Here is a 25,938-nt window from a genome sequence, read left to right as displayed (position 1 = left end):
CCTTTTCAATAAAGGACGAGGCTGTTGGTTATCGACCCAGGCCCTCCCAAAGGTATCCTGTGTTTCTGTTTTTCTTCTCATCGGCTACCTCTCTTTCTACCTGGTATTTTCTTATCCCTCTCTTCTCAACCTAAGAGACTCCTCAAAAGGTGGGAGCTTGACTCCCACACCCACAGAGCTGTATTTTTTCCTTGAATATGTTTAAGAGGAGTCTTTATTTCTTTTTCTGTTGCTGTATACACTGCCATGATTAAAACAATCCAAAGGAGAAAGGGTTCATTGTGTCTCAGAGTTCAAGGTCCAGCCCATCATGCAGGGAAGTCACAGCAGGAGCTTGAAGTATCTGGTCAGATTGCATTTCACTCAGGCAACAGGCAGGAATGAACGCAAGCAAGATAGTTCTCAGCATCTCTCTCCATTTTATACAGGTCAGGAATCCCTGCCCAAGGAATGGCCTGATCCACAATTAAGGTGGATCTTATTGTAAACAAGACAATCTCCCCTCCCAAGCGAGCCCAGAGGCCCCTCTCCAAATGATTCTAGAGTCTGTCAACTTGACAAATAACACTATCACGAGGACAGAAGAAGATCCCAAATGTCAGAAATATTTGTTAATATCGTAGAGCCAAAATAGATAGCCAAATCTTCCTACTGACCTGTGTTTCTAGAACAGTCAGTAGATCTGGTGAGGGAATGAGAGAAGAATATAATGTGTATGAGTCTGATGGTTCTAGGCAGGCTCCCCCCTCTTCTCAAGGATGGCTTTGTGAGCTGAGGTCAATGACATTGTTGAATCAGTAGCCAGTCTGGAACATGGAAGCGGACAGAGTCAGTGAGCTTAGACAGGAGACTATAAGATGATGTGGGTTGTCATTCCCTCCCATAGACTTTGGCAGCTTCTTAATGGGCAGATTTGGTGGCTAAAAAGACACTGTAGCTATGGATTGAAGTGCTTCTTAACTATTGGCAAATAATAGCCAGTTTAAGTTACACCTTGAGATGGCTTCAGTCTTCAAACATGAAATCGTCTTACAAACAGAAAGTTGAGCAGTCAATAATAGTTCATTTAAATAATAGAAGATTATATACCCATTAAAATCATGTTGAGAAAATTATTCAGTGCCATAAAAAGATAGACGTGCCCAGAAGGACACATGCCACATGTCCTCTCCTAATTTGAGTCTTTCGATTTGAGGGGTTGACTTGGAGTACTTGTAGAAGTTGGGAAACTAAAAAGGCTAGGGGGAACCGGAGAAAGATTTCAAGGAAGCAGTGGTAGGAAGTGGGAAAAGGGAATAATGGGCGGTGATTAAGTGAGGAAGGGGAGGGGAAGACCAAAGAGCAGGTGGGGGAGGAATGATTAACACTAATCAAGTTTGATTAAGTTGTATGGAAACCAATGTATAAACTGTAAGCTTACACACACACACACACACACACACACACACACACACACACACACACACGAGAGAGAGAGAGAGAGAGAGAGAGAGAGAGAGAGAGAGAGAGAGAGACACTAAGTGAATAATGTAGGCTACATAACAATCTCTTTTGTAACAATGTGTGAAGACAACCGAAACAGACAGAGGTCTGGGAATGTTGACAATAGTTGTTGTAAGTGGCGGGATTCCAGATGATTTTTATTTCTTTACTACGTACTTCATAGATGTTTGACAAAAATAAACATGAAACAATAAACATGAAATAATAAACAATGAAAAACCATTTCAAGTTAGTACCTGGTGACGATGACACATTCATTCATTCATTGTTAGGAAATGTCACCAGCTAGAGAAAGCTGGGGGCGGGACACCGTGACCTGGAGCTTTGCTGTTTTGCTTCCTTGGCTCCCATCATGTGATCTTTTAGATCCTTTAGATAACAAAACTGAGGTGCAGAGGGGCCAAGGGTCTTGCCCAGAGTCCCACAGGCAGGGGAGCAAAGTCTGTTTTAGTAGAACTTTCTGCTGGGTACCAGCTTGTGTTAGCTTGACGACTCCCTTCTTCACTCAGGGAGATGCAGTGGACACTGGCGATTTTTATCCTTGGTCTACTGGGGTGATTATACCTCACAGAATGTTAGCAGTTTACTGAGTCAGGCTCAAGGACAAGGCTGCAGAGCACTCTCCAAGCACTTAACTACCTGATTGCTAGAAGGGATGCAACTTCCAGGTTTTACTCTGTTTTGCAGCTGAAGGCAATTAGATTTCCCGATCTCAGTGAGATTTTTTATAATAGGCTGATTGAACAACGTAACTTGGCCCAAACTTCTATCTGCCTGTGAGCTTTCTTCACATGCTCAGACACTAGGAATTGCATGAGAAATCTGTGCTGCTTGGGTTCAAATGCACCCCCATTCCTCTTTCCAGCTCCAGAGTGTATAGAATGCTTTCCAAGGGTCCAGGAAGCTGAGGATGTATCCGGTTGTTCCCATCTGGTCCCCATGTAAGAGAGCACATAGCTGACAATTATCCATGTGCAAATGGAGAAGTCCCTTGATGTCTGGGTAACCACATCCATGCCTTGCCTCGAGTCTGTTATTTCTCTAAATTCCACTGAGCCATCCATCTCCTTACTCACGCAGCACTCCTTAAGGGCTGGCATCCTTCTCTGACAGCTGGGACTTAGAGACCGGAGGCTTAGTATTCATGTTCATGGCAGCCTGGCTTTGGGCTGTGTGTGTGTGTGTGTGTGTGTGTGTGTGTGTGTGTGTGTGTGTGAACAAAGAGGACAGGAAACAGGTCTTTCATATATTACTAGCCATAGCACTTCATAGGTGGACATGGCAGCATCTGTGTGGTCCTGTAGAATACTCGGTGAAGTATGAAGGAAGCGTCTGTTTAGTGTTCTCTTGACTGTCCTTGACTCACTCTGGGGTGTGATTCCATTAAAGGGATGTGATTCCATTTTAGGGCCACGACCCAGGTTGTGGGAGACACTGAGGAGTGTCATACTTACCTTTCTTTTCCCTTTTAATAAATGACTTGCTGAAAGCTAAAAGGGAGTTGCAGCAGGGCATTTTTCTTGAGAGAGTTCACACATGAGACCAATCTGCTTTTATTAGTGTTATGTTACCGGAGACTCACTCAGCACCGACGTTTTGTATCTGCTGTGCGATTTCAGCCTTAGGGTTGCAATTGTACATCTCTGCTCTCAAGGACTTTAATTGGAACTAATTAGAAAGTGAACTCATACTAAATCTAATTTCGAAGAACAGTTGTTAGCATTCTGGAAGAAAAAAAGGGAAAGCATGAATAAAATAATAGATTAGTTATGTGCACATGATACAAAGAAATGGGAGTGATGAGAAGCCTCTGTGCCATCTTGTTTCCATCTTAGACACTGGTCTGTGACCCATGGAGGGGCATGTTACTCCCTCAGCACTAGCCATGTCCCTTCTTGGGTGAAGACAATACAAATACTAAGCAGGTGAAGTTTAAGAGTTGGTGGGAGGCCTTGGCATCGTTAGAACAAACCGGAAGCAGAGGAGCCGCCGCCATGTCCTTTTTCGCCAAGCGTTTAAAGTTCCCGCTGAGGGGAGCCTGCTGACCCATCTCTCTTCTCAGCCCTGAATCTGGGAGGGAGGGCATGTGCCCCACTTGCGTATCTGCAGAGTCCTGCGTGATAACGTCTCTCTCCCATGGGATTGTCTCTGGCTGGCTGCCTCTTGTGCTGCAGGGAACCAGGGCTTGTCTCACCGTCTTTCCAAGCCGGAGCTGAAATGCTCTGTAGTGGCCATAAGAACCCTCCAGGGGAGTCTGGTTCTGCACGGCAGGGTGGGGTCACTCTTAGATGCAGCCAAAGCCATGCAGTGGGAGCTTGAGTAGGGACTTCAGAATAGCATACTTGGCCCTCCCCAGCTGAGCCTGGGGTCTACTCAGAAACACAAGGCAGGTGCTGCCCTTCAGCGCTGTACTCAGAACCTAAGCCAGTTAGGTGAGTAGACCATGGTTTCTTCGCAAGGCAGCTGTCTGCTGCTTTGGTAGAGGGTGGCATTTTTAGGACTTTCCCAGAAAGTGAAACAATGGATTAAAGAAGAATCTGCTATCTAGAAAAAAAATTAATTTTTAAGAAGTGCAGGGTTTGAGGAAGACATTAGTATTATATTGGGTCATATCTAATTTTAAAAGAGTTCTTTAGAGAACCTTAGGTGAACACTTTTGGCTTTGCTGATAAGAACATTAAGCTCAGAGGAGTTAAATGGTACAACCTGGATTTTTTTTCTCACCCTCAACTTGACATAAATTAGAAGTATTTGGGAAGTGGGAACCTCAGTGGAGAAGATGCCTCCATCGTATTTACCCCTGGACACAACTGAGAGGGTCCACCCCTCTGTGGGCGGGACCGGCTCCAGGCAGGTGGTCCTGGGAGGTACAAGAAAGCAGTTTGAGCCGGGTGTTGGTGGCGCACGCCTTTAATCCCAGCACTTGGGAGGCAGAGGCAGGCGGATCTCTGTGAGTTGAAGGCCAGCCTGGGCTACCAAGTGAGCTCCAGGAAAGGCGCAAAGCTACACAGAGAAACCCTGTCTCGAAAAACAAAACAACAACAACAAAAAAAAAACCAAACAAACAAAAAAAAAGAAAGCAGCTTGAACAAGTCATGGAGAGAAAGACAGTAAGCAACGTTCCTCCATGGCTTCTGCTTCAGCTCCTGCATCTGCAGAGGCATTTCCCTGAATGTTAATCGATGAAGGAGGTCCTAGCCTGCTCAGGACAGTGTGCCACCCCCTGGCAGGTGGGCCTGGGCTCTATAATAAAGGTAGCAGAGCAAATGAAGGGAACAGCCCGAAAGCATCACTTCTCCAAGGCCTCTGCTTCACAGCTCCTGCCTCCAGGATCCTTCCTTGAGTCCCTGCCCTGGCTTTCCTCAATAATGGACTATGAATTATAAGCTGACGTAAATACACCTACCCTAAGTTGCTTTTGTTCACGGGTGTTTTATCATGGGAATAGAAACAGAATTAGGACATGGTACAAGACTCATATGTAACTTCAAATTGGGTGCCTTCCTTTATTCGTTAAGTCTCAAACGTGCATTTATCTTCACAATTGCTAGATGTTGGACACTGTGACTTTTCTGGCGACATTTGTCTTGGGTTAATTGGGAAAGGTTGACAAAAGAGGGAGCAATGTTGACATGCAGAGGAGAAGAAGATGGGGGGGGACTGAGACCAGAGTAACAGGTACACACCAGAAACCAAAGCATACTGGAGGCCTCTCTCCTGGGACCGTCAGAGGATGTGTGGTCTTGCTTGCAGTTCAGGTCTTCAGAACTACAAGAAGCCAACATGCTCTTGTTTTAGCCACTTTATTGTAGACAGTTGGCTGTGGCAGCCCTAGGAAAGGGTACTTACTGGTTTTTATATTAGTTTGCAGATTTTGTATTAATTTGTTAAGTCTACCATAACAAATGACCCACTTAGCTTAAAACAACAGCAATTTATTTTCTCACAGATCTGGAGCCCAGAAGTTGAAATGAAGCATTGGCAGGGCCATGCTCCCTGGAGACTCTCTGGAAAGATCTGTTCCATGGCTCTTCTAGCTTCTGGTGGCATTCCCTGGCTTCCTGGGCTTGTGGCCACATTGCTCAGCCATGGCCGTCTTGGCCTCGGTCTTCACCTTCTCTCTGGGTGTCTTCCCCTCTGTGTGTCCATGTTAGTATAAAGTGCTGACCTCTCATGATGGAACTGGATCAAATGAGTCAGCCTGCTATCTGTCTGACCACCACAGGGGAATGCAGCCATATTGGAGCTTGGGGTTGATCTCTACTATTGGCAAATGGAAGAGTCAGCAGAGGAGGAGGGCAGGTCAGCCTAGCTGAACAGAAATCCATGTTTCTAATCCATGCTCTTCCACACATCTTTACCATGGTGGTCACTTTCCTCATGAGCTCTTGGATAATGACAGGGATGGGTAGGCAAAGGGGCTGATGGGAACTCATAGAATGGCCTCTCATATCTCGATCATTGTATTGGTTAGTTTTGGTCAACTGACACAAACCAGGCTTACCAAGGAAGAGGAAATGGCAAGAGAAGAATTGCCTCCATCAGACTGACCTGTGGGGGCATCTGTGGAGGCATTTCCCTGATTGCTATTTGACGTAGGAGGGCCTCACCCACTTTGGGCAGTGTCAACCCCTGGCAGGTGGGCCTGGGCTCCATAGTAAAGGTAGCGGAGCAGAAGAGGAACAGACAGTAAGCAGCACTTCTCCAAGGCCTCTGCTTCAGCTCCTCCCTCCAGGATCCTGCCTTGAGTCCCTGCCCTGACCTCCTTCAGTGAAGGAGAGTTCCTAGGCGTTGAAAGCTGAAATAAACCCTTCTCCCCTTTGGTTGATTTTGGTCATGGTTTCAGCCCAGCAACAGAAACCTAGCTAGGTCAGAAGCCCATCGCTTACTCTGCTTACTTCTGGTGCCCGTCATGCCCCTGTGGCCCTCTACTGAATTTTTGTGGGCTGCTATATTTGCCTCACCTGGGCAATTAAGAACTAATTACTTTTAAATGGCTAAGTAGTATTCCATATATATATTTGCATTGCTTTGTCTAACTGGTTCTTAATTCCTGGATAAGATTATTTTAAAATTTTTATTTTAGTAAGTGTAAATGTACCACAGGACAAATCTACATGTATACACCTTTTCCAGTTTTAATAACTTATCCCTTGTGCCGGGATGGAATCCATGGCTTCATGAAGTATACTAGGCAAATTCCTGCCACTGAGCTATGCTTCAGCCTCCTGTGTACCAGCTACAAACTTATTTCTTTAAGGAGAAGTACAAATAATGGGGCAGACAAACAATTATGAATGGATGTCATTAGCACTTCCCAGATACTTTCGAGGGCAGTGTTTGTGTTCCTGTTTACACATGGCTTGTTTCATGGTAGGTACTCACCATGAATTAAATGACAGTAGCAATTTCAATGGAAGTGTATGGGAGATGCTTTGTCGTGGCCCTGGATAATAATGGGATGTCTCTACCATCCTCCGTCTTCTATGTCTTGGTCAGTAGTTACTACTGAGCACGGAGTTATTAAGGGTAGAAAACTGGCATTATCCTGACTGCTTCCTCAGAGCTCCAGCTTTACCTACTGGTTAAAAACTGAGCACAGCCTTATACAGTAGGATGCACTCACTCTCTCTTGCTTTGGTCAGACAGGATGGGTCACTTCTGCCTGGGGATTCTCATGAGGTCACTGTCAGCTATTGGTAGAAGTTTTGTCACACGAAGATTCGATAGAGGCCCGAGGATCTGCTGCAAGTGACTTACTCATGAGGCTGCCACATGGTGTGGGCTGTTGTTGAGAGGCAGTGGTTCCTCCATAGAGAGGCCTCTCCACAGGGACCTTTGGAGGGCTTAGAACATATGCTGCCAGAGTCCTCATGAATAAGCAGTCCAAGAGAGCCAGGCGAAGAGTGTCAGCACCATTCTCAGCCCCACTGGGGAAGTGGATGGTGGGATTGTGTTGATCACCTTGATTGGCACTGTTTGGGAACTGCACAGAGGCCAGAAGGCAAGGCCCCCTGGGGGCTGTGTGGAGACTGCCTACCACAACACCTCCCTTCCATGATTCATCCCAATGGCATGTTTGTCTCTATTTCTACAGCCTCTACCTAGTTTAGGAAACTATTACCTAATAGCCCCTGATAGCTTTTCACATGCTCTGTAGCCTCTGCTCTGCTCACTACTCAATGTATTTCCCCTCCTCTTTCTCTCCCTGCTTCCCTCCCCTCCCCCCTCCATCCTGCTCTTAGTCATTGTGCACAGTCCTAGTTTTACAAAGACAGTTTCTTTCAAGTATATTGTGTACTTTGACCCTATTCCCCGACATCTCTCCTCCTCACATCTTGTCAGTCTCCTTCCTTCCTTCATACCCACTCACCCACACACACACACACACTTACACACAGTCACACTTTTCTCTCTCTCACACACATACACACACATTCATACATACATGTACACATATCCACATCCACACACCCACACACACCCACACAGTCACACTTTTCTCTCTCTTACACACATACACACACACTCACACACATTCATACATACATGTATACATACATACACACACACACACACATACACACATACTCATTCATACTCACACAGACTTTCACCCTCACCAGACACACAAATGGTTTTATGTATTGTGGGAGATCCATTCCCACATTTCCCCCCAGGGTACTCTTGAGGATGGTGAAATGAGAAATATTTAGATAGAAGGATATAGGAGAGAGAAACAGAAATACAAGATAGCCTCCGGAGGGCCTGGATCATTATCCACCAGCCCCTCCTGTCTCTTCTAAAGGGCTATTTATTGGAATGCCAAGAGGTGGAACAAAAGACCTCCCCATAGCTCAGCCAAGTGCAGACCCTTTCAATCACTTAGTAACCATGCACATGGTCAAACAATCCTCTAATACAGCCCTGCTGGGTAAAGCAAGCTCAGATATCACTAGGAAACCTTTGTGGGCCCCCACAATGTATCTCTTTAAGATCTAGGATCCACAAATGCAAATAAAGTGTGATACTATTTTACAGAATTTGGCTTATTTTGCTTAATGGTTATCTCCAGTTGCATCTATTTTTCAGCAAATAACATAATTTCATTCTCCATTATGTTAACCCCCAGGTTGACCCCATACTTGATTAATCGTTTCCTTTGCTGTGAAGAAGTTTTTACTTCCATACAACCCATTTGTCAGTTCTTGAGATTGTTTCCTGAACTATTGGAGTCCTGTGCATGAAGTCTTTCCCTTGCCTTGGTCTTGACATGTTTTCTCTATGCTTTCCTTTAACAGTTTTGGGGTTTCAGGTCTCACATTAAGGCTGTGATCCATTTTGAGTGGATTTCTGTACAGGGTGAGAGGTAGGGATCTGGTTTCTTGTTTCTGCACACATTGATATCCAGTGATATTCCCCAGCACTATTTATTGAAACTTTTGTCAGAACCCAGGTGGCCGTAGCTGTGTGGAGGTGTATGTCTGGGTCTCACATTTGCTCCATTGAGCACATGGCTCTTTTTGTACCAGTGCTGTTTCTGTGACTATGGTTCTGTGGTGTGACTGAAGTTAGGTGTGGCTATACCTCCAACATTATTCTTTTTATCAGGCTGTTTGAGGCTCTCTATGCTTCCACAGGAATTTTAGGATTGTTTTTCAATTTCTGTGAAGAACGTCATTGGAACTTCAGTGGGGATTACACCAAATAGCTTTTTTTTTTTGTTTTTTTTTTGTTTTTTTGTTTTTTCGAGACAGGGTTTCTCTGTGTAGCTTTGTGCCTTTCCTGGGACTCACTTGGTAGCCCAGGCTGGCCTCGAACTCACAGAGATCCATCTGGTTCTGCCTCCCGAGTGCTGGGATTAAAGGCGTGCACCACCACTGCCCAGCCCAAATAGCTTTTAATATCAGAGCCACTGTCAATTATCAATGATAATTCATTTTATCTTCTAATGTCTTCCTCAAGTTATTTCTTCAGTGTTTTAGATTTTTCATCATAGCAATCTTTTTTCCTTAGTTAGGTTTATTCCTATCCTTTTAACTCAAGTTCTTGAAGCTCTTGCATTGGATTGGATTACTGATTTCTTTCTCAGCATGCATGTTCCTGAGATTAAAAAAAAAGCTGCTGGTTTATTTGTGTCCTGCAGCTTTGCTGAAATTGTCTACCAGTCCTGAGAGTTTTCCTGTGGCATCTTTAGAATTTCCCACGTGCAGAATTATGTCATCTACAAATAGGGATTAAGATCACTTACTTCTTTTCCTACCTGCATACATTCTCTTCTCTCATCTTATTGCACTGGTGAAGACTTCGAGAACCATATTGAGTAAGAGGGGAGAAAGTGGACACCTTTGGCTCCTTCCTGACTTTATAGAAGACAATCTCATCCCTCACCACAAGTTTAGAATAAATGCAGGGTGATTGTTATATACATCCTTCCCTATGCTGAGGTGTGTTCCCTCTATTTTTAGTTTCTTCAGGACTTCATCATGAAAGGGTGTTGGACACTGTCCAAGGCCTTTTCTGCATCTGTTGAGGTGATCACATAATTTCCATCCTTGAGTTTGTTGATGTAATTTAAATGCATTCTATTTATTGATTGGCATGCTTCAAAACCTTCTTGCAACCTGGAATGACTCCAACTCAGTTGCGGTGAATAATGTGTAGTTGAATTCAGTTTGTAAGTATTTTACCAAGAATTTTTACATGTGTATTCATCAGGGAGGTTGACTTGTAATTATATATATATGATAATATATATATGATAATATATATATATAGATATATATAGATATATAGTGTGTGTGTGTGTGTGTGTGTGTGTGTGTGTGTGTGTGTGTGTGTGTACTTAATTGGTTCAGTAGTAGAGTGATTCTGACTTTGGAAAATGGGTGACAGTGTTCCTTCCTTTTTATTTTATGAACTAGTTTGAGGAGCACTTGTATTAATTCTTTAAAGGTGTGGGTGACTAAGCCTGGGCTTTTAGAGTTGACAGACATTTTGTTATTGTTTCAATCTCATTTTTTTTTTTGCTACAGATCTAGTTAAGTTGTTTATATCCTCTTGTTTTAATTTGTGTAGATCATATATGTCTGGAAATGTATCAGGTTCTTTTAGATCTTCCAATTTACTATAATATGTTGCAGACATATTCTCAAATGATCTGGATTTTGTTGGTGTTTGCTGTAATGTCCCCTTAACACCAATAATTTTTATTAATTTGGCTTTTTCTTTGTCTCTGTCTCTGTTGGTCTGTCTGTCTGTCTCTCTCAGTTTATCTAGGAGTTTGGTAATCACATTTATCTCATCAGAGAACCAAATCTTTGTTTCATTGATTCTTTGTATATTTTGTTAATCTTTTTTTTTTTACTGTTATCTTATAATTTCTTTTCATCTACTGATTTTGTCTTGTTTTTGTTTTTCTAGGACTTTGGAGTTCATCATTACGTTACTTTTCTGTTATTTTGCTGATCATTTTACTGATTTTTTTAAAAGTAGATATTTATAGCTATCAACTTTCATCTTAAGAGATCTTTTATCATATTCTGTAGACTCTGGTATGTTGTGTTCTTTTGGTCTTAGGAATTTAAAAAAAACTCCTTATAATTTCCTTGATGACCTATTCATCATTCAGCACCCTGTTGTTGGATCCCCATGGGCTTGTACATTCTATGATCTCTTACTTTTGAGGCCTAGTATATTTCATTGTGATCAGGTAGAGGAAATTACTTCAGATTTCTTGCGTTTGTTAAGACTTTCTTTGTGTCTTAAAATATGGTCTTCTCTGAAGAAGTTTCCATGGCCTGCTGAGAGGAATGTGTGTCCTGCTGTATTTGGGTGGAATCATCTATAGATGTCTATTAAGTTCTTCTGACCTCTGTTACTTAACTGATTTTTTTGGAGGTCTGGGAGACCTGTCAGTTGGTGAGAGTGACATATTAACATCACTCAGCATAATTGTATTTAGGTCAGTTTGTGCTAGTACATCAAGTATTATTTGTCTTTGTGTTATAAAATTGGGTATGCCAATGTTTTGCGCATATTATTTTTATAATGGTAATTTTTTCTTGATTGATGGTTCCATTCATCATTATGCAGTAAATACAAGTTTATTGTTTTTGCAGTCTTTTGTATGTTCCTGGTCCTCATTCACTTACTGCTTTACTATGGTATATTCCCTCCTGGGCCCTCCTGGATATGTTTATCTGTCTCTTTAGTGTGTAAGATTCCTTCATGTGTCCTGTGCTTTCCTGAATTTCCAGAGTGATCACCAGGAATGGACCTTTGCCTGCAGAACTGCTTAGCTCTTGACTCAGTGAAGGTCTTCTAATTTTCATTTAAAAGTTGATTAGTATATATTAATTATCTATTATGTATTTAGTTACAATCATGCATATGATATATTTTTGATTATACACACCCCTATTACCCTCATCATGATTTCTTGCCACTGCTCTGGTCCAGTGTGGGGAAGAGAAGATTTCCCAACAGCACCCCATCCTCTGCCAGTGCAGCTGCCTTGGGTGTGGTTTTTGTCATCCTTACTCAATGCTCTTAAATGCTCTGTTGCTGAAAATACAGTGTGAGCTTTATGAGACTCTCTTCTTCTCCTATACTATGATTCAAACACTGCTGTGCCCTCACTGGCATTGGGAGGAGGAGAGTACACACAATTGGGGCTGAGCCCTCGAGAGTGCACTCTGGACTTTTCCACCTGTTCTGCTTTCCAAAGTTTTCTTTCTTTCTTTGCTACTTAGATTAGTAGTTTTCTTCTTTCACCCTTTTGTTAGGATAGCTGATGTCCAAGTATCCCTGTCCCTCTGCCGCCACGGGGACAGTCTAGGAGTCAATGTCTTCTGGTTTCATTTCTGTTGCTGTGATAGAATACCCCAACAAAAGCAACGTACCGTTCCTGGCTATGGTCCTTCATTGTGAGGAAGTCAAGCCAGAAACTTCAAGCAGATAATCATATCATACCCACAGTCAAGAACAGAGAGAAGTGAATGCATACATGCTTGCTTGCTTCTGCTCGCCTTGGTTTCTCCACTCTTACGCAGTTCAGGATCTTGCCTAGGGAATGATGCTGCCCATAGTGGGCTGAGCCTTCCCATATCAGTTCATTAAGACAGTCCCCCATCGGCATGCCCACAGCTCAATTCAATGAAGATAATATCCTGTTGAGACTTTCTAGGTGTTTCTAGATTGTGTCAAGTTGCCAAATGTAACCATCACAGCATCATGGGTATCATCTGCCATCTTCCCCTTTCCCAATGTATTTTTCATACAGAACTTGTTCATTAATTTTAATATTACCCAATTCACAGATACTGTCTTACACACTTGCTGATTGGCAGGTTTGTTCTAGGTTATTTAGAAACAGTGAAATAAATAGTTCTTGAGGGTTAGACACAGTGGGTAAATAAATAATATGGGAAGTATTAGGTGATAATATATGACACAGGAAATGTTATCAGGATAAATAGAAAACCATTCAAGGTAGGGATTGTGAGTACTGCATTTCATAGGGCTGTCATGGTTTCTATCTCTCACACTGGAGTAGAAACCCAAAGGTATGACATCAAGAGTGGGATGTGACTGGTCACATCGAATGTGCAGTCTGGAGGCAGAGAGCTATGCATTATTCTGCTCGGTTGGCTTTCTTCTTTTTATCTGGTTCAAGACCATGACCCATAGAATGGTACAGACATTTAAGGCAGGTCTTCCTCCCTCAGCTCACCTAATCTAGATCATCCCTCAAGACATGCCTGGAGATTTGTTTCCATGGTGATTCTAAATCCCATCAATGTGGCAATCAAGGTTAAGGTACCACACAGAAGAAGCAGAAGTAGGAAGTAGTCCCTTTCTTCTTCCTTGTTATTTCTAACACCTTCATCATTACAGTTTCTGAGTCAGAACCGACTAAGAATTAATGTGGGCTCAGCAAACCTGTTGGTCATCAAAAGTAGATATTTCAAACACCAGAGATAAGTGTTTCTTAGGAACTTACCAATTACTGGTGGAAAACAAGGTATGAGCAGCCCGAATGGGCTTGGAAACTTTGGGTAGGGCACACAATGCTGGAATTCCTTTTATTTGGCTTTCCTAACATAAAACCTGCTCAGTTTCTTTGGATAGAAGCTGGGGTACCTCTTAGCAGAGCATGGGGTACTTTCCTGCTGAAATGCCTTCAGTTCTGTGAAACTTGAATTGATTTTTTTTTTTTTCTGGACGGTTTAGATCGGACGACTGATTATCGGGCAGAATGGCATCTTGTCAACACCTGCAGTCTCCTGCATTATCAGGAAGATCAAGGCAGCTGGTGGAATCATCCTCACGGCCAGCCACTGTCCTGGAGGACCAGGGGGAGAGTTTGGAGTGAAGTTTAATGTTGCTAATGGAGGTATGTGGTTCCAAATACGCCTTACCTGATTTTTTTTCCTCATGCATTATTGTATTCTATGATGGTAAGTGGGCAAAGTGAAGAGGAATCAGCTCAGAAAATTTGGTGAGGGGCCCAAGGTGATGTGATCCCAAGGAAGTAACATATGGTCCCTCAGATGCTCAGGGCTGGTCTATTGATCTTCTGTATGCTTCAGCCAAGTGAAAGGCTGGATAGTTGATACTTAACTGATACAGGAGGACTCTGGATTTTAAAGTTAGAACTTACTCCGAAGGCCATTTAAAAACTCTCTCTCATTTTGTGAAGAAACAATTGGAAGCTCCAGGAGACTGAGTTACTCTGGAAGTAACTTCCAAAAGTGACCTTTCAAAAGTAACTTAGAGACAGACAAATGTAGCCTAAGTCTGATCTCAGTGTAGAATTTCTCTTGCTACATATATAGAATTATTTACTTTGTTCTTAAATTTATAGAAATGTACAGTCTGGAGTCGTAGTGAACAGTGAGATGAATTTCTTTAAAAAACAGAATGTACAGAAAAGCAGGGAGATAATACATACACTCCAGGTATCCATTACTGTGTTTTCCCCATTTTGGTAATCATTTTAACCCCTGGGGTATTTTAAGGCACAGTTCAGCATGAAGACATTCCATACCTAGATATTTTTGTGCTCATTTTTAAAGAATGACACATCCCCACACAACTAGAGTAACATGCCACCGGGCGACTTGCTTTTCTTCTGGTGATGAACTCCTGATGTGAAGCAACTTGAGGAAGGGTGAGCTTGTTTTGGCTCAGTTTGAGGGGACACAGTCCATCATGGAAGGGAAGGTGTGCAGGGGAGAGAAAAAGCGGGGGAGGGGAGGGAGGAAAAGCCGGTGCCTAGTTGGCTTCAATCTCCATTTTTATGCAGCCCACAGAATGGTGCCACCCACACTCGGGGTGAGCCTGCTCTCCTCAACTAAACCTCTGTAGAAACAACCTCAAGAGGTGTGTCTCCTAGGTCGAGCTGACAATAGTGATTAATCATCACACAGATCTAACGAAAATAACACTAATCCTCTAATACTGTTTGAAACTTAATCTCTAGTCACCTTTCTTCCCAATGATTGTCAAAGTGTTATTTACAGCTATTTCATTAAGAAAAAAAGATGCATCTCAGAACTGTACATTTGTTTGCTAAGACCCTTCAGTCTCTTTTAATCTAGAATATCAAATATGTTTGCTTATGAGATCATAAGCTGAATTTTAGTAAAAGCCAGTTATTATTGTGAGTTATTCCTGGCCCCAGGCAAAACAGTACAACAGAACATCATGAAGAAGACTTTATTATTGTTCTTTCTCTGTAGCCATTCTGCACATTATTTAAAAAATAAACCATTCATAAACAATTCATGTTGAATGTTAAACACACACACACACACACACACACACACACACACACACACACACACACTAATTACAAGGAAAAGCTAGAGTATGTCTACACCTGAAGAAGTAATCAAAGCTTAATAGTACAGGAAATCACCAAGCCACAAAAGTAGACCCAAAGTGGAAGACAGTCACAGAGAGCCTAGCAAACAACAGAGAACAGTCAACTAAGTTGCAGGGGTGAGTAATTATGGGTAATGCCCCAGAATGTAAATGGATTGATATCTTCAATTAAAATATGTAGAGTGACTGAATGAGTACAGACAGATAAGAGCCATATCCTCGCTGCCTGTAACTGACTCTTTGAAGCTTTATGAGCACACATCAGTGGAACGGGAAGGGGCAGGAGAAGATACTTCTGGAAGATAAGACACCAAAGGAGATCAGGGCTGGCACACTTAGGTAAAGTAGAACTCCAGTCAAATAAGTATTACAAGGTCAAAAGAAGGTCGCCGTTGTGTAATGATAAAGGGATCAGTTCACTCAGAGGCTATAGAATTATACTATGTGCTCAGGGCTGAGACTCCTGAATCTGTAAAGCAAATCTTAATGGATAGGAAGGAAGAAATGGGCATCAGGAGAACAATAGCAGGGAGCTCCAATGTCCCATTTTCAACCACGGGTAGATCAACAAGACAAAGTTTTCAAGAAAATCTGGGATTTGAACTGCACTTTGCACCAAATGGACTTTGCAGGCATGTGTAGAACTTGTTCTCTCATGGCAGCAGGGTGTATGTCCTTCCCCAGGACATGTGGAGCATTCTTTAGGGAGAACACATTAGAGAATACAATGACAAATTCAAGAAATGTATGGACTCTCACCTGATACTTGCTAGGATGGCGACTATGAAATAGCAAGAGAGGAATGTTTGAGAGGATTCGGAGAAGAGAAGCCTAGCACAGTCGACTAGAACATAGACTGGTACAACCACTAAGGAAAACGGTATGGAGGAAAAACGGAAACTCATATGAGCAAGCCATGCCTCTTCTGCCTCTAAACACCACAATGTTGGGTCACTATATTATGAAGAAATCTGCATTTCCATTTTCTTTGTAGCATTGTCCACAATAGCTAAGATGTAGAAACAACCCAGCAATCTGTTAATAGATGAACAGATGAAGAATGTGATACTCGCATGATGGGATATCTACTTAGCCTTAGAAAAGGATGTCATTTGTCGCAACATGGGTGGACCTAGAGGACATTCTGCTAAGTGAAGTAAGTGTGAGTTTACTTACAGGTGGAGTCAACGATCATCAGCTATACAGAGAAGGAGAATAAAGTGGCACTTGTCATTGTTGGTGAGGCCAAGGGGAGGAAAATGGGGAAATAGAGGTCAGAGGACACAACGAAGCAGACATGTTGGATGAACAACTCTAGGGATACAATGTACAGGATGAGTGTTATGGAGGATTGAATTGCAGTATATTCATGACTTTGTTCAGTTTTACTTTACTTGCTTTGCTACAAAAAACTACTTGTGTTATTTATATATATATAAGTTAATTTGTTCTATCATAGTAACCATTTTATTCAGTATGTGTGTGTGCATGTGTGTGCATGTAGAAGCCAGAGGTCAACCTTTAGGGTCATTCCTTTTTTTAAAGACGGGTTATTTTGCTATCTTGAAACTTGCCATGTAGGCTAGACTGGCTGACCAGTGAGCCCTAGAGATCCACCTGTCTCTGTCTGCTAGTGTTGGGATTACAAACTCATGCCACAACATCCCATCCCTCCCTCCCTCCTTCTTTCCTTCCTTCCTTTCTTTTTTTTTCTCTGAGGTCCTCATGCTTAGAAGGTAAGCCTTTTACCAACTGGGATATCTACCCAGGCCTTCTTTTATTTCTCTATATATTCTACAAAATCATGTTGAAAACCTCAAATATACATAATGAAATTTATTTAAAAAACAAAGCAAAAACTAAATTACCTAAGTTCCCCATCTCCCCCCTCCATTATGTCTCACTATGTAGCCTGGCTGGCCTGGAACTCACTGTGTAGACCAGGTTGACCTCTGCCTCCTAAGTGCTGAGATTAAACATGTGTGTTACCACATCCAACAATGCCCTGTCTCTGAAAGCCAGCTTAGAGCTGTGCTGTCTCACTCAAAAAAGCTCCCCTACAGCCTACATCCAGTTCTGCAGCAACTTTGGAAGATTTCAGATGAAATATGAAGTTTCTGAGATTTTTATACACTGGTAATGCCAGAAATCAAAGTTTTCTATTTTGTAGAGAAATAGGATATGTAAGCTGTCAAGTGAATAATGAATTTCAAACAGGTATTCTAAACCAGTATCTAATTTCATATCTTAAAAATGTATTTACATTGATTTGTTTATTTTATGTATGCGTGTGTGTATGTATTTGTGTGTGTATTTGTGGTGTGTGTATATTTGTAGTGTGTATGTGTATTTGTAATGTGTGTGTGTGTATTTGTGGTGTGTGTATGTATATTTGTGGTGTGTGTATGTGTATTTGTGGTGTGTGTGTATGTGTATTTGTGGTGTGTGTGTGTGTGTGTGTATGTGTGGTGTGTGTGTGTGTGTGTGTGTGCAGTGTGGCAGTGTGGCAGTGTGTTTCAAAGTCAGAGAACAACGTGTGGAAGTCAGTTCTTTCCTTCCATCACGTGGGTTCCAGGAATCAAACTCAGATTGTCTGGCTTGGCAGCAAGCACTTTACCTGCTGTACCATCATGCCAACCCTGCTTCATATCTTATAAGTGTCTCAGCTGTCTTTGTGATATTCTGTGAGGCATGAGAGGAGAAAATATGATTTGTGTAATCGTCTAATTCTGTTACATACAGAACACCTAAGACCAAGTGGTATATAAAGAGAAGAGTTTCATTTATCTCACAGATTTGAAGACTAAAAGTTTAGATTAGTTAGCCCCATATGTTTAATCTCTGCTGGGACATTTCTGGCTATATCACAAGATGATGGGTGACATCATTGTGGAAGTACATATAAGAGGAAGAGAACTGTTGTTTGTTTTTGGCTCATTTTTCTTTTGGGGGGCTCACCACCCAGCTCCCAAATAAATCATACATGGAGGCTTATTCTTAATTATAAACATGCTTGGCTTGTTGCTTGCCAACTTTTCTTAACTTAAATTATCCTGTCTACCTTTTGCTTCTGGGCTTTTCCCCTGTTTTACTTCTGTATACTTTTCACTCTTAGTCCATGGCTTGCTGTGTAGTTGGGTGGTTGGCCCCTGATGTCCTCCTCCTTCTCTGGCTCTTCTCTTTCTCCTCCCAAATTTCTCCTTCTATTTATTCTCTCTGCCTGCCAGCCCCACCTGTTTCTCTCTCCTGTCTCGCTATTGGCCGTTCAGCTCTTTTTAGACCATCAGGTGGTTTAGACAGGCAAAGTAACACAGCTTCACAGAGTTAAACAAATGCAACATAAACAAAAGTAACACACTTTAAAATAATATTCTACAACAGAGAACAGTCACATTATGAGACAGGAAGCCAAAAGGTCTCAGGGGCCAAAATTACTCTTTTAATAACAACATTCCTGTCTGAGGAACTCACCAGGGTCCCATAAGAACTACATTAATCTTATCTGAGGATGGTGCTTCCATCGGCTTAACCACTTTTCTCTAGTCCAAAGGTCCTGCCACATCAGCACCAACACAGAGGGGACCAATGTGAACCATTGGTGGACATTAGCTATAGCCAAGCCAAAGCAATTCATATACCCACTCTGTAGATGAAAATGCAGAGGGTTGTGCTTTACTGAGAGGGTTTGGGGTGACCCTATCACTGAGCCTTCACTACATCGAAAATCCTTCTATCATTCCAACTAACTCCTAACTTCTAACATGCTTGCATGTCTTGGCTGCACTTGTGAAATGAACATTCCTAATGGCCTGGGGGAGATTCAGCTTCTTCATCCATAGAGTGCATTTTATCATGGCATCTATCTTCCAAAGTTACAGCATCTGCCTCTTCTCACCGTGCATTAAACTGATGCACCTTGTGGATAGAACTTGTCTATAGACTTAGGCTCAGGGAAGTGGGGGAATATTTGGAATCAAGTTGCCTTTTAAGTATGTTTTGAGGACAATAAAAACGCTGATGTTCAGTCCTCACTCTAGGCTGGTAACCTGCTCAGCCCCCCCCCCCCCCGAACATTATCTGTTGAATTCTTATAGCTAAGTGGTCAAATGACAGAGGCGTGAGATAGAAGGGCTTGAAAGTGTCACGTGATTAGTCTGCCGTGGAGCGAATATTCTGCCTAGAGTCCAGGAAGTGGGAAGACTTCTGAAGAAGGCAGACGTGGCTGTGGAGGAAGCTTTGTAGGGTGCAGAATGGAAATGGTAGGAGATAGTTTCCCTTGCATGTTTGTTTATTTATTTAAGGTACGATGAAAAGTTTCTTGCTAAGACAGTGGGGGGGGGGACGGCATAGAAATAGAGAGGGAACTTGAGATAAATGAAATTATTTTGTGGAAGGTATTCTGGGTAAATTGTGGAGTGATCTTGAGAAACTGTGAAGATCAAAGTGAGCACTTTTGTCCTTTGGGAACCCAGGTTACAATTTCATGCTGTCTCCCATTGGTGCATGGGAATCTGGGCGTGGCAGCAGGGAGAGCAGTCGTTGCTAATGCTCTGAGATTGAAAATGGCCGAGTGAGAGAGGCAGGGCATGACCAGCATAGGGTGGTGTGAGGGGTTGGCAAGCTGGCATAGACTGTGGCATCTCTGAGATGCTGCCTTGGTAAGACATGCTATCCTGCCCCTGGAAAGAAGGCTGACTTCTCTTTTCTAGGACTAGGGTTTGATTCCCAGAACCCACATGGCAGCTAACTATGGTCTGGGCTTTAACCTAGTTCCAGGGGGATCTGATGCCCTCTTCTGGCCTCTGTGGGCACTGCACTCAGGTGGTGCATAGATATCCACAGACATAAAATAAAAAAACTTAAAACAAACAGACAGACAGACAGACAAAGACATAGCATGCTGTCTAATTCGGCTTCTCCACTTGAAGAGGGTGATAATACTTTATTTGTCTCTTTGAGTATAAAGCTCCATGTAACATATCTAATGTGTTATATATAAGTTTTCATATACATTGGTTCACATGAGGACCCCAGAGTCCTGTCTGTGATAAGGAAACCAATGCAGCTAGAATTGGGCTGATATTCTGGGATTAATCAGATGATGGAAGGTGCCAAGTAAGAGTACAGGGTGGGTTCATATGAGGCAGATGGATGATAAGGATTTTGTGAACTATAGGAGCTCTAGTGTAACATTTTCCAAAGGATTTAAAGGAGCAGTAACAGTGGTGACGGTGCTGGGCAGCAATGATAAACGAGGAGGTGAGTCATGGGGACGGAGCGTTTGTAAATGTTAGGATGGTTTCAGCTAGCCTGTGAAATAAGGGGTTTATGTTTTATGATTTTTGTTTTGTTTTGTTTTTCCAGACAGGCTTTCTCTGTGTAGCTTTGGAGCCTTTCCTGGAACTCTCTCTGTAGCCCAGGCTGGCCTCGAACTCACAGAGATCCGCCTGCCTCTGCCTCCCGAGAGCTGAGATTAAAGGCGTGCGCCACCACCGCCCGGCGAAATGAGGGGCTTTAGTATGACATCTCTCTACATATGTGTCATTGTACTTGGCTAAGTTTTGCCCAATTCCGAGGGCATCAGCATGGGTGGCATTATGTAACCTGCTACTTCAGTTTTAGAAACCAGTGTGCTTTGGTGTTAGACTTCAGACTTCATAAAAGCGATAGACACTATAATTATTGTCTAAATTACTCTATTAGTAATCAAAACTCGGGAATCAGATAATAGGGTATGAACCTGGTAGATCCAAAAAGAGATGGAGAAAAGCCCAGCAGACCCTCCTCTCTGCTTTCTCAAGATCCAAAAAGGTCTACAAAACTCCTAAGCCCCACCTCCTTCCTTCCTGTGTCCCTCTCTCCCTATCTGAGTCCCCCCAAAACTCTATGGTTTATTCTGGTCAGCTGAGTGTGGACTCGGTCCTCTAACTCACAGTTCAGTTTATCGGCAGTTTCAGGAGACAGAGTGAACAAGTCTCCCACAACAATACATAGCCAAATAATGTAATATGGCACCTGAATGCACGTGCGTGCGTGCGTGCGTGCGTGCGTGCGTGCGTGTGTGCGTGCGTGTGTGTGTGTGTGTGTGTGTGTAAAACTCTCTTTAATCTGGCAAACCTAAAATGCAAACACAAAACAATATTCTTCATTTTTTTAAGTTTTGTGAAGGGCAAAAAATGGTAAGGAGGACTAGGAAGATGGTTCAATGGTTAAGGACATCATGCATTGCCCTTCCACAGGACCCAAGTTTGATTCCCAGCACCCACATCACATGATTCACAATTGCCTGTAACTCCAGCTCCAGTGTATCTAATCCCCCTGGCGTCTGTGGACACCTGCACTCATGTGCTTACACACACACATACACACACACACACACACACACACACACACACACACTTAAAAATAACAATAAAAATAAATAATTTAAAAACATTTTAAAATGTCAAGGAGTAAAGGAAAAAGGCTCAGTGCATTTCCGTGTGTGTGTGTGTGTGTGTGTGTGTGTGTGTGTGTATGTACATAGTTACATATGTATGTACGTGTAGTTATGTGCATGCATGAAGGCCAGAGATGGACATCAGGTGGCTTCCTCTGTCACTGTCCACCTTTTCTTTTGAGACAAGGTCTCTCTCACTCACTGGATAGACTAGCTGGCCAGTGAGCTGCTGGAGTTCTATTTTCCTGCCCATGTCGCCTAGCACCAGGGTTATAGGCATGAATTGCCATCCCTGGCTTTTTATATTATGTGAGTGCTGAGGATCCAAGCACAGGTCCCCGTGGTCGTATGGCAAAGCACATTACTGACTGATCCATCACCCAGGCCCTTCTGTGTGGTTGAGGTGTTCACTCATCCCATGTAAGATAACTCTTGATGTAACCAATCAGGCTGTCTTCTGCCCTACCTGCTGGAGTGGGGCTATTGCCATTCCTTCTTATAAACATTGCATCTTATTCTAAGAAGGTAGCTTTGTTCAATACAAATGTGTTATGAACCATATATACAATGTAAAATTTTTCTAATAGTGGTATTAAAAATGTAAAAGAGAATGTCTAGGTAATATAATTTATTTAGCATACTATATTCAAATATTTCAATATATAAATATAAAGTGTTAATATAACCTGTTACATGGTTGTTTGCACCATGTACATTAAATTTGTACTATGTACATTAAAATTTTGGTATGCATTTTATAATTGTAGCAATTTATAATTTCAGTTTGACTAGTGACACTCCAGGTACTCAGTAGCTAAATATGGTAGATGGTCATTGTATTGGATAGTGCAGTTCAAAGGAGCAGGGAATGAGACAAATGTAGAAACAATTTCTGTTCGGTAGGAAGTTATAATATAGTCAGCCACTGTGGTTCTCACTCAGAACTATCTAGCTGTTTTTTATATATAAGGCCATGAAGTATACTTATTCAATTCCTACCTTCTCCAAGACCAAACAAAAACCAAGTAAGCCTTGTGTGAGGATACATGTGTTTAAAAAGAGGAGGAAACCAAGTACTGATTTTATACTCAACTCATTTAAAATCTCTTTCTCCATCACTGTTCCCAATTTGATCTTCTGAGGAAATGTATCAAGCATTTTTAGTTATCCGTCATTTTAAAACTTAGCTGTGCTAGAGAGTGTAAACTGGAAAAAATCATTTACCTGGAAAAGCTCACATATCAATGAGACAATAGTGAGAAGGAGAAATCATTTTTTTTAGGTGCACTTGGGGAACTGCGGTTTGAATCTGGAAGCCCTCACTTCTGTCAAATGCATATCCTGTTTGTGTGTCATATCCCGAATAAAGCTAATTGCATAACCGGGTCTCCCCAGCAGGTGTAAAACTATTTTTAGAGTATATGTATCATTACTTAGAAGTAGATTAAAACAAACATGTGGGTTGTTAGTCTAGACAGAGCAGGCAGGGCTGATCAAATATCCTCTACAGTGAGTGACTCCAAGCTGGGAATGTCTGGTCCGTGGGACTGTGCATCTGTAGCTAGAGTTTTCCTGCCTTGCCCACAGTCAGGACAAATCTTTGTCACCCACCAGTCCCACAGATGCTCAGACCCAACCAAATAAACACAGAGGCTTATATTGCTTACAAACTGTATGGCCGTGGCAGGCTTCTTGCTAACTGTTCTTATAGCTTAAATTAATCCATTTCTATAAATCTATACCTTGCCACGTGGCTTGTGGCTTATGGGAGTCTTCACATGGTGCTTGTCATGGCGGCGGCTGGCAGTGTCTCCTGCCTCAGCCTTCCGCTTCCCAGAATTCTCCTCTCTCCTTGTCCCACCTACTTCCTGCCTGGCCACTGGCCAATCAGTGTTTTATTTATTGACCAATCAGAACAATTTGACATACAGACCATCCCACAGCAGTACATCTTTGTTCATTGTGTAGAGACCTGATGAATCCTCCTCTCTAGTACAGGAGGGCAGTCCTGTTTCTCTGATTGACATTCAGAGAACATTGGCTTTAAAATAAACACATTTTGGCCGTCACATTTTAGGTCCTGCACCAGATGCTGTCTCAGATAAAATCTACCAGATCAGCAAAACAATTGAGGAGTATGCCATATGTCCTGATCTTCGAATCGACCTGTCTCGACTAGGAAGACAAGAATTTGACCTGGAGAACAAGTTCAAACCATTCAGAGGTAACGGATTATGAAGGCGTGTCCCATGAGTGGGACAGCTTTCCAAGAGGGGTGTGTATGGTAGAGTCTAGGACGCATGAGGCTGCAGCAGTCCTTGTTGGTGATCAGTGGTTTCTGTAGGGAAGGCTTCTCATGGGAAATACTCACTTAGTCATCTGAGGAGTGGCTCTGGATGAATGGTTAGAAAGGACACGCAGTGCGGAAAGAAACTGAAGAAATCTCTGTATTTAGAGCTTGACATTTTCAAAAGCCACTATCCAAACTATTGTTTTCCACATAGAAAGAGGTTGACTCCATCGTAGCATACATGGAATAAACTGTGGGTCACCAAAACTTGTCTTTGAATAATTTCTAAGTAATTAAGGTGAAGATGTGGGAAAATGTAAGAGAGCTAAAAAGCCAGTGGGTTGTTAAACTTCTTGTGGGAGGGAAGAGTTTCTCAGCCAGGCCTGGGCCACGCAGTTCTGCTTAATTTGACACACCATGGCTGACCGCCTGCTCTACCAAGCACTGTGTTCAGAGCTTTCACAAAGGAATTTGGTAATTACTGAGTGTATTTAGGCAAGTGGTTCAAGAATTAAACAGCCAAGCCTGGCACAGTGGCATCCAATGTATCCAGAGAGAGAGACCTTGTCTCAAAAAAAAAAAAAAAAAAAAAAAAAAAAAGAAAAGAAAGAAAAACAACCAGAATGAGTTTGACAAGTATTATCTTACATGGTTAAGTAAATAAACTTTGGAAGAACTAAGAACACAATTTGTTATTTTACCATTTTCTTATGAGTACTCTAGCAACGTTCATGCCATGAATATTCACCTTACCATTTTATACAACTAAAATTGTATCGAAGGCACAGAGGGAGTAATAGAACCAACCTATTTTATTTTTCTAGTACCTCTACAAGCTTGGGTATAGCTTGCATCAATGGTGTCCTGATGTTACAAGTAATTCAACTAGACTAAAAAGATGAACTGTCATGGGGCATGTGATTTTTAAAAATATAATATTATTAACTCTTTAAGAATTTTATAATCATACAATGCACTTGGATCATATTCATCCCCCACTTCTCCTCATAAGTTCTTCTAGATTTACCCTCCCAACCTGGGCACATGATTTTTAAAGTCAGAGAAAGCTTAAAATAGACTGTGTGATGGGCTACTGAGAGCAGGTCTTTCTTGAAGAGTTTTGAGTTGATCATTTGCTCAGGTAGTGAGAATTTACAGAAAGCTGCGTGATATTCACTAGAAGCAGCAGTGCCCACTTAAAAAAATACAGTATCCTTTATTTATTCTTCAGTATCTTCATACATGTAAGCAGTGGATCTTGATGATATCACCTCCGACCACTCCCACACACTTTACTCTTCACCCATCATGCCGGCCCTCTTCTCATCTTTATGTTCTCTTCTGTTGTGGTTTTGTTTTGTTGGCCTTGTTTGTTTTCGACCCACTGAGTCTAATTGGTGCTCCCCCATTGGAACACTGGTGGATCTTCTTTGTTTGATCTTGAGTGGGCACCCATAGTTGCAATGAGTTCCTAAGCACCATGGCCGTGCTACATATAGAAGACGGTATTTAACAATGCTCCTCCCATCCTCTAGCTCTTCTATCCTTATGTCTCCTCTTCTGTGGTGATCTCTGTGCCTTGAGAGGGGAGAGGATTGATAAAGATGTCCTACTTAGGGCTGAGCACTCAATAATCACCTGTCAGCACTTGGACCAGTTATGAGTTCTATATTAACATTAACCATTTTTCCATAGTAGAAGAAGCTACTGGTGCCAACATTGAAAGCAGCACTAATCTGTGGGCATAAATATAAACATAAATAAAAATATTTTTTTTGGAAGTTTGGTAACATTTCAATTTAGCAAGGTAACAGTA

General features: G+C 42.2%; 1 protein-coding gene across 1 annotated transcript in view; it reads left to right on the top strand.

Annotated features, from left to right (window-relative positions):
- Pgm5 (phosphoglucomutase 5) overlaps positions 1–25,938 on the top strand; it is a 171,462-nt gene that overhangs the window by 11,772 nt on the left and 133,752 nt on the right. The window contains exons 2-3 of the mRNA XM_028894120.2: positions 13,738–13,900; positions 23,910–24,056. Coding sequence (XP_028749953.1) covers positions 13,738–13,900; positions 23,910–24,056 — 310 coding nt within the window. The remainder of the gene's footprint in view (positions 1–13,737; positions 13,901–23,909; positions 24,057–25,938) is intronic.

This window comes from Peromyscus leucopus, chromosome 1 (genome assembly GCF_004664715.2).
Source record: "Peromyscus leucopus breed LL Stock chromosome 1, UCI_PerLeu_2.1, whole genome shotgun sequence".
NCBI classification, from domain to species: Eukaryota; Metazoa; Chordata; class Mammalia; order Rodentia; family Cricetidae; genus Peromyscus; species Peromyscus leucopus.
This window is presented reverse-complemented; position numbering and strand designations above follow the sequence as displayed.